General features: G+C 41.0%; 2 protein-coding genes across 4 annotated transcripts in view; both read left to right on the top strand.

Moving 5' to 3' along the window:
- Positions 1-1,216, top strand: part of LOC145478803 (uncharacterized) — a 25,049-nt gene extending 23,833 nt beyond the window's left edge. For all 3 annotated transcript variants that reach the window (XM_081456976.1, XM_081456974.1, XM_081456975.1), the window contains exon 5: positions 1-1,216. This exon is cut by the window's left edge and continues 875 nt beyond it. In XM_081456976.1, coding sequence (XP_081313102.1) covers positions 1-379 — 379 coding nt within the window. In that variant the 3' untranslated portion in view covers positions 380-1,216.
- A 7,531-nt stretch (positions 1,217-8,747) lies between these two features.
- LOC145478851 (uncharacterized) overlaps positions 8,748-10,000 on the top strand; it is a 13,582-nt gene continuing 12,329 nt past the window's right edge. The window contains exon 1 of the mRNA XM_081457035.1: positions 8,748-9,575. Coding sequence (XP_081313161.1) covers positions 9,445-9,575 — 131 coding nt within the window. The 5' untranslated portion in view covers positions 8,748-9,444. The remainder of the gene's footprint in view (positions 9,576-10,000) is intronic.

Raw genomic sequence — 10,000 nt, 5'->3', positions numbered from 1 at the left:
TGGATTCTCTATAGCCATTCTTCATCTTTTGTGTCAGCCATATGCTTCGTCCACAAAGACCAACTACTTGAAACCATCAGAGGCTGCGTCAGGCCAAAGCAGCAAACCACGCGGCATCCGCAACGAGGACCTCATGCTTGTGGTGGCAGCAGGGTACTATGCCGATAATGTGCCGACCAACTCTTACATTAAGTATGAAACTGGGGGAGGCGCCTGCGGTGGGTGTGGTGGGTGTGGGGGTTGCGGTGGTTGTGGGGGATGTGGAGGTTGCGGTGGTTGTGGGGGATGTGGTGGTGGAGGATGTGGTGGTGGAGGATGTGGTGGAGGAGGATGTGGTGGAGGAGGATGTGGTGGAGGAGGATGTGGTGGAGGAGGATAACTGAACTTAGATTTGACATTCTCCTGATGACCTTTTGTAATTCACTTGTTAAAGTGGGATAAAAACAGACACAGTCAACATATGGAGGCTAGCAGGACGTAAAGTCGTTTTCAGAGGATAATAGTACTGATAGAAAGACCTTCATAACTTGGTCATGTAGAAAATGATTCCAACTCATTATAGAGTATCATATAGAGCACTATCGTTATTATATATATAGATGACCATGCAAAATTCGTACTTATGCACTGTAAGCAAAAAGTAGCGCCAATTTGTGTGGTGGTTAGATGCAATTGCTTCAATGTATACAGTGATTTGACGTTTGTGCAAAGACTTGTTGGTATTTAGTCGAGTTTTTACTAACTAGATTTCCTTTATACAGATGGAAATTTTAAAATGATAATGAGCAATGAATAAAATAACTTAATGCAAAAGAGAAAATACCATTAGTGGTCATTACATCGCAAAGCAGTGATAGATGCAGTATAATTGTGCCAGTTGTAATTCTGTGGCGAAAAATGGCGTATGATTGAAGATAATTAAAACAAGTAACGTTATCTGCAGGAGAAAACCTTTACCTTTATATCTTTAACTATAATCATGCTCTTTATATTATCGTCGTTGTACTCACAGGCTAAGCAACTAAGATCTCTGGGGACTTGGATATGTGTTGCTCAGGAAATAGAGACACTTAGGTTTCTCTTCAAAATAGGGAAAGAGAAGACACCATTACTCCAGTTTTTCTTTCAGATGTAAAGTTATGTAAATAAAGTGGAAGTTGACATTTGAAATTATCGTCCATGGAGTTTATTAATGAAGTCTGAGTAGCCGAAGTAGAAGTTGCAAGGACTTTCAGCTTCTTGCTACCTTTCTTATTATGGTTGGCGAAATGGTGCGAAATTCGCAAAGTTTATATTCATTCCCATTTCAGGATGTTGTTATTATTCACGAATATATTTATTCACATTCAACAACTAAATTTATATTCAAGAAATATATTAATTCACATTTAACGACGTATTTCGTATTTACGAATATCTTTACTCACATTTACGGGATGTATTCATTCACATTCAACGGTTTATATTCATTCACATTCACGATCGAAATATTGGTTCAACACGGTGCAGTATTTATTTAACATTTTCTGCGCACCGCCCTCGCGCATCATTAGTTCCCAGCTCCCGTTCTATAATTTCTGAACGAAGGAAGGCCTATTATATGAAGTGGTAGAACAAAGACCAAAGACTCTAAACATACACAACTGAACATAAACGTTACATGGGCCAGAGGAAATAACAGACTGCTCGATGATTTCGGATGAGCAAGTAGATAATCTCGTACAACGTTTTGTGAGTGATCATGGGACTTTTTTCGGGTATTCCCCGGGGAGGGGGTACTTTGGGAATTTCTGGGTGGGGATGTGCCGCTGGGACCCTGGAACCCTTAACGTATACCAGAGCTAGTTCAGCTGAATTTTGCTAACCTATACTCGAGTAAACTCCTCAAATCACCCAATCTATCGACACTGTTGGGGCTGATTTGCGTAAATTTAAACTTGCAGATTTGATTTTTTTATATTTTTGAGTGGCAATTCCTGGTTTCCTTACTCTAGATAAAATCTTCAGCCAACCAGTCAGTTGTGAAAAATGATACCCTATTCTAGACCCAAACGCGCTGATTTATATACCCTATCCTAGAGTAAACTGCTTGAAAGCCATTCCCTTCACAGCGGCACATACTTATATTGCCCATATATAGCAGTGCCCCCCGGGGGGTATTCCTTGTTGACCGAACATCTTCGATCATTATAGGTCTCAGAGTTCAACGGGATGGAATCAGGGAGAATATTGACCGCGTTGACCCTAGAACTCTAGAATCCGCTGGGCTGTCGTAATTTCAAGGAAAGCGTATTCTGTGGCTGCTCTAAATAGCTCGTTGCATATTGACGGACACCATAGCCTGGTTACTGTCATGTACGGGGGTATTGATGATTTTCCTTTAACTTGTAATCTTTAACAAGGTACTCCTAAAACAATGTAAAAAACTATACTAGCGTTGTTGTTGTTGTTGTTGTTGTTGTTTGTTGAAACGGTTCTACTTAATAACAGAACTGTAGCATTGTCCTAGATTTTGAGTGGTCATCAAGGGTGCGAAGTGATCATAGGGGTGAAAATGTGGGGGTGTCTTACGACAGCCCAGCTGATTCTAGAGTCTCCAGGGTCAACGTGGCCAATACTCTCCCTATTCCATTCCGTTGATTGATCACTCATCACGAAACGTTCTACGAGATTGTCTAGTTGCTCATCCGAAATCATCGAGAAGCCCGTACTCCACAATACGACGTTTCAATGTCCACCTTGAAACAAGAAGCATTTGAACTTTTTTTGTCCACGTGAAACCCGATGATCTTTGTTGCAGAAGGAAAAATAAAAATTAGAATTAAAATATATAGAGAGGAAGAGAGGGTTTTCATTCAGACCCTCTAACCTGGTTGAATTGGAATTTGGAGTTGTTGTTTTTTTTTGTGGGGGGTAGGAAAACCGGAGAACCCGGAGGAAAACCCTCGGAGCAAGGCGAGAACCAACAACAAACTCATCCCCGGGTCAAACTGGTGGGAGGCGAGGGCTCTTACCACTGCACCATCCCCGCTCCCCAAGAACTACCTCCGATATTGAATATCGAGTTCGGAAGACCTCGGGGCTGGTCACAGAATACACTGCAAGGTTTGTGCCGTTTGATGAGTCGTGTCGTATCTATTCTCCATGCAAAAGAAATATATTTCCCAATATTTCATTCAGTACTGCGCTATGATACTGACGAACGGTAGTAATTGCTGGAGAGCTACACTCGAGCCTTATTTGGATGTTCTCGATCTCTCAATCCTACTTCCGCGGTGTTCCATTCCCGTTCGCACTCTTGTAGGAGGTCGAAAGTTCCCAATGTAACATTTGTGTTTGGGGTCGTTGGTCTTTGTTCTACCCCTTCATATAAGACCACATAATAAGCCTTCCTTCGTCCGCCATATTGCGTTCAGAAATTATAGAGCGTGAGCTGGGAACTAATGATGCGCGAAGGCGATGCGCAGAAAATGCTGAATGAATATTGCACCGTGTTGAACCAATATTTCGATCGTGAATGTGAATGAATATAAACCGTTGAATGTGAATGAATACATCCCGTAAATGTGAGTAAAGATATTTGTGAATACGAAATACATCGTTAAATGTGAATTGATATATTTCTTGAATATAAATTTAGTTGTTGAATGTGAATAGATATATTCGTGGATAATAATAACAGCATTAAATGTGAATGAATATAAACTTTGCGAATTTTGCACTATTTCGCAACCATATCTTATTACATTCGACGATCTCAAGGGTCGCTCCTCAAGGCACAATGGGTGTTTTCTAGAAATCTCCCCGATCGCCCCATGTAAGGTAAGTTGAGACAGTCTTGAGTTCTCGAATTGTGGAATACAGTAACTGGATTACGGATTCCACCTCAGTGGATTGCGGATTTCAAGAGTGTCTGGATTCCAGATTTCAATTTCTGGTTTCCCGCTTATCTTCGCATTTCGTTTCCTAGGAGTGGCTTCAATAGACGGAATTCGCTTCCAAGAACATGTTTGCGTTTTCTTCTACCGAATTTCACATTTAAATGCAAGAAAATCAAAAGTTTTGATAGGCCTACACTACTGCCGCTTTTCGGAAATTTTGTTTCTTGGCCTTGATCGATTGTTCTCTTTTGTACGAAACAATGGGGAGCTCTTTGTAAATCTCCCTCAGCAAAACTGATTCTGTATAAATTCATAGATTGCCATTTACACATCAAGACTAGCTTTCTTAAATTTGGCTCCGCAGGGTGGTATTACGTGACAAAAAACAGAGTAGTCTTGTGCTCTTTTCCAAAGTGTTGAAGACCGACTTTCTCTTTTCGAGTTTCACCTCTGAAGGTACTTTATTTTCCAAAATATCTGGAAAACCTCTCACGTGTAGCCATGAGTTAAATTCTCTAGTATTCGCCTCAGAAGTGTTTTTTTTTTTTTTGAAGAGTTAATTCAAGGTAACCTAAGTGCTTTACCTTTGTTGAAGCCTTTACTAAGTGACCTCTTGTGAGTGGGTGGAAAAGAAATGCACGTAGTGACATTTTTCCTCCATAACTTAAGAGCGCTTTTTTCTGAACAAAAAAGAAACATAATGGAAACATGGAAGCGAATGTGTATTGCAAGGTGAATATTTTCGCAATAACTTGAAGAAATAAATTAACCAGGCTTAAATTAATATTTAGCTTACATTTACCACTCGGATATCATGCGTTATTATCATGCTTTACTAAAAAACCAACAATTTACCCTTAGTTCGACTTCAGGCGACAGGTATTCGTTTTCAGTGGCTAACATGATTATATTCTGATTTTAAAATGATTATGATCGTAGTCAGTCCATCTTCTTCCTGCATGCAAATCCGTCGAGAAATCCAAACCCAACTGAAGTTTTCAACTCTAAACGCTACTTTGCGTGGAAATTGTTACTTTCTAACACCAAAAGCATGTTAAAGGTAGATTTCCATCGAAAGACTCTCAAAGCAGCGGTATTTGATCGAAAAGTGGTAAGTTCAATGTTTCCACGAGCATGACAAATACCAGCGTGCATCGCGGTCGTAGCATGCACTCGTTGGAACAGTGTGTCAAGGAAAGACATCAATTTACGGGTAGGATCACATTGTTTGCTACATAAACCATGTGATTGCGATTTGCATGATCCCTCGAAGAACATTTCAAGCATGTTTCTGTTGAAGGTTCAACAAGTCACTGTCGTCGTTACCATAGTTGTTCTCTTAAGGACGTTCGCGCGAAAATTTTCCAACATTGATTTTTTTTCTGAGACTTTTACCACTGTAAGATGACTCGTTAGTTATGTCAGAAATGTCAAAAAAAAAAAAAAAAAAAAAAAATGGGGGTCACCGACTTCGTTTTGGAGAGAACATGCCCGGAAGAACACCCTAAATTTGAAAAAATCGGACTTCGTTAGCGAATAAGGCCACAGTGTCTGTAAGCCCAAAAATATTGCAATTAGATCTTTGAAATGAAATGTTCTCTACCAAATATTGTTTAAGTGGACCTATTAAGTGAATTTAGTCAACTGGTGAGGTTCCTTAAAAAACAAGTTCACATTTAGCGACCATAGTCCAACGCGCCTTGCAAACGCAAGATGGCAGGATTCGATGTCCCGTGGACAGAAATCTTGAAATTTTTTTTAACTTCCCACATTGATGTTTTGTTCATTTTTGGACAATGTGGAGGTAATTGTAAATAAAATCTGTTTCTGGAAAAAAAAGTAGGGGTCACCAAACGTCCAAGAACGTTACATCCAGGCAAAGCTATAGCAATGGCCATCTGCCCTATCATTGTTCATTTTATTACTTAACGCGCGCTCTCAAACATGACGTGGCGTGTGAATTTACGTTCCCAGTAAGGATGCGTAGAAACAATTAGCTCAAACGTCCTTAAAGGAGAAGGTCACTCCTTAAAGCTTACTTTTGTTGTCTTCGCCCACAGCAAGTTAACATTCAACTATTCCGCTCACCGAAGTTTCAGCCTCTGAAGTGCCCGCTATCCTGCAGAAATTCGTCTTGATAGAAGGGACTTCGGAGGCCGCCATTTTGAAACTGTCCTGGCAGCCAGGCCTTGTTTGTGCGACGTCTTTTCGTCCGACTCGAAATTGGCGGGAAGGAGAAAATCCTGCAACTGACTTGGCATCCTTCATAAGATCAGGAAAATCTATTTTTTCGAAGCGATTATCCACTTCACTAACTTCAATGTTATCATTTCGGAGTCTAGAGTATGTTTGGCTCAAAATAATATGGTTCAAGAGCAGCCACAACCCAGAATGACCAGAGTGGTAGTTAAAAGGCTTGTCGGAAGCCATTTGAACATGGTTAGGACATAAATAGGGCAGGAAAAATCGCAGATTTTGGTCATAAATAGGGAAAGGGTTACGGGAAGCAGGCCGCGCACCCCGACCCAATTTTTCTGGGAGTACCCCCGGGTTTGTGAAGAACGTTTTGTAAAGAATCACGCCTTGTACGTTCATCTTATATACAAAGATGTGGATCGTTTTCGGAGCGGGTGAGTCCACGAAGTATATTGCTTGAAAGCCTGTCAAATAAGCAAAGTTTAGGGTTGTTCTCAAGAGATAACAAATCAGCCATGTGCGAGTTCAAACTACGAAAACACTGAGAAAAAACTATGACTACTGATTTAAGAACAAACTTTGATGCTGAGACGAACACCTCAGATGTTTAAGAAAAGTCAAGACTCGTCGTTAACAGAACTTTGAAGATGAGGCAAACAACAAGCAATTGGGTAAAAAGGATCGGCTCAAATAGTAAATATCTAAGAGTAACTCCTGTGTTGGAATATACTGATTCTTTTATTCGTTTTTACTGTGTTCAATAAGCTTAGTTGTAAAGTAGAACTTGATATTACGTTACAAAGCCAGGGTAAACGCTCTTAGAACGTCCAGCATTCTCGTCCCCAGAGGCCGCGCTCCTTTTGGTCAGCACCAAGAATCACGACCTCTGGCCGGGTCCAACACCGAAAGTCCGCGATTCACGGACTTCCCGTCACTTTGCGCATGCTCAGAGTCAGTTCTGACAAAACTGATTGGTTCCGGTCTCATTCAATTGTGTTTGCAAAGCCAATCAGACTCCGAATCTCACCGGACCTACCCAGAGGTCGTGATTCTTGGTGCTGACCAAAAGGAGCGCGGCCTCTGGGGACGAGAATGAACGTCCAGTTATCGACTACGCTGAGCACCCAAAAGAAATTCAAGCTTTGCAGTCATGTTTGTTAGCATGCGAGCTATGGAAATTATAGAAACATTTGAAATTAGGTGCAATCTGGCGTGAAAAGATGAATGCAAATTCGAGATATAACTGAATCACGTATATTATAAACCCTATAAACCCTATAAAGCGAAGCAGGGAAAAATCATTCATTCAAGTAGCTCACGCAGGATTCGGTAAAGTCAGTATTTAGCGTTGAAACAACTTTGACGTCTAGTAGCTTCGAAAGCTACCGTTAAGTAGGTGTTTGAGCACAAAAAATGCAACAAAAACAATTGACTGGAACGACTGAATACACCAGCCAATATTAAGAATGAAACAGCGCGACAGCTTTCTGAATTTCAACCCTGATGGCATTTTAGGGGCTGTTTCTCGGGGTTAAGTTACACGGCAGCACGGCGTTATCTTGGCACGCCTCCTTGGTGTGTGTCTTTGCGTAGTGTACTTTTGGAAAGAAGTCTCTTGGCACTTTTATTTATTAGCTGTATTTCTAGTTTCTCGCACGGACCGATGAAGCAGCTCCTAGCCTGCTCCGCGTTCTGTCGGTCACAATTGATCTATAGCTACATGTGAAAGCAACTGAGCGAAGTACTACGTGATGTAAATTTTCAAACGAAGTACCCGTTTCTTATCGACTACACTGCGCGCCTTTGTTAGCACGTAATAGCTCTGCAAGTTACCGTAAAGGACTAAATGTGTTTGAGCACATAAAGTGACGCAGCAAAAACAATTGACTGGAACGGCTGAATACACCAGCAAATGTAAAGAATGAGTAAGCGCGATATCTTACTGAATTTCAACACGGCAGTTTAGAGGACCTGATCTCAAGGTTATACTATATAGTTCAATAAATCACATGGTCACTAGGAAACGTTGGGCTTGAGAACAGGCTCAAAAACAAGCTTTTGTGTTGAAACTACTCTATGTCTAGTCGCTTGGCAAGTTACCGTAATGCACGTGTTGAGCTCAGAAAATGACGCAACAAAAGCAATTGACTGGAACGACTGAATACAGTGGCCAATATTATGAATGAGTGGGCGATAGCTTTCTGAATTTGCACACTCATGCTAATTTTAAGGGCTCTTTCTCAGATGCCAGCAATGTGTTCTCTCTGAACCTTGGAAAAAGTTCCTATGGCAATTTGTCGGGACTGTGTCTCAAGGAAGGACGTAAATTTAATGGTACGATCTCATTGTTTATTACTTACTATTCCAATTTGATTTGCTTGATGTCTCAAAGAAATTTTCCAGCGAGGTTCTGTTGAGCGGCTGAATAAGTCACTGTCGTCACTAGGAAACAACCACAGTTGTTTCCTAAACATTGAGCTTTGCAACCCAGTAAAGGACGCCTCTTTGGTGTGCCCGTCAGCTTTTGTACAGAAGTCTAGAAGAGCCTAGACTGGTAGTTTTTAGCTGGTAAACCCAGGCTTTAGTAGTGAAACTTATCTTCTTTCATGTTTTGTAGCTTCGCAAGATAACGTAAAGCATGTGTTTGAGCACAAAAATGACGCAGCAAAAACAATTGTCTGGAACGACTGAATACAGGACCTAATATTTAGAATTAGTGTGTGCGAGATAGCTTTCTGAATTTCAACACTGATTGGGGGCTGTATGTCATGTTTACACTTTGTTACATGGTCATTAACAGTGTTCTATCAATATAGAGCTGAAATCGTCTTTAAACAAGCATAGTAAGAAATTACCAGGTACAGTAAGACAACATGAGCAAAGGTACGAGAACTCTAGTAAACGATGTTTCCAGAGGACCGCAAATCTTTGACTGAAAATCAGTACGACAGAAATAGAAATTTGGAGATAGTACCCTGCAAAACCTTTCGGAAAAATTGCACGTCTGTCCATTATAGCACCTTTTCATAATAATAGATGTCCAACAGTAGCAATTAATTAAAAGCATGAAATGTAGACATGATGATAGATGCGAATGCGGCAGCCATACCACAACCTTGAAAAAGAGACCTGAAAAAAATTTCAGGCTTTGAACGGGATTCGAACCCACGACCTTTGCTCTGGTCGTGGGTTCGAATCCCGTTCAAAGCCTGAAACTTTTTTCAGGTCTGTTTTTCCAGTAGTGTTATGGCTGCATTCCCATCTATCATCATGTCTATATCAACTTTTCCATGACCGTCAGCAGCGGAAACCAAACTCATGCCATTGTTGATTTCCTATTCAGTGATATAAATCGAAGGAAATCGGGATGGCCCAGAAGACGGTCCAATTTAGCATCGATCTGGTGGAAGCTGCCCTTGAACACAGACAGTTCTTACAGCTCGTTGATGACCATCCACACCTGTATGCTGGACCACACGTTCGGAATGCAATCAGGAGGTATGTCTACTCCAAGTTCGGCAAATGATTTAAATTTCAAGTCCAATCATTGCATATTTTTAAGGTCCGCGCACGTTTTGCATGCACGTTTTGTTGTGATCAAACTGCAATCCAATCGTAGGCTGCTTGCGATCGTAGCCCTGCGGTGATTTCTGCACCACTTGTCCTTCACTGATTCACGTAACGGTACCCTTGAACTCAACTTGATTACAGATCTGTACTCGATATGACGGGTAATCAAGCTAAACAGTTTTGAACCTAAAATAACCTTTAGCTTGCGGAGGTTTCCCGTTTAAACATTGGATTACCATGCCTGCCTGCAACATGGGCATCTTACAAAACTCCTCTCAGTAACACCGTTTGTCTTAAAAATTATGAAGCATTGCAATTGTTCGTCTAAATGATGTCTCTATACATGCATACAA

Source organism: Orbicella franksi, chromosome 2 (genome assembly GCF_964199315.1).
Source record: "Orbicella franksi chromosome 2, jaOrbFran1.1, whole genome shotgun sequence".
Taxonomy (NCBI): domain Eukaryota; kingdom Metazoa; phylum Cnidaria; class Anthozoa; order Scleractinia; family Merulinidae; genus Orbicella; species Orbicella franksi.
This window is presented reverse-complemented; position numbering and strand designations above follow the sequence as displayed.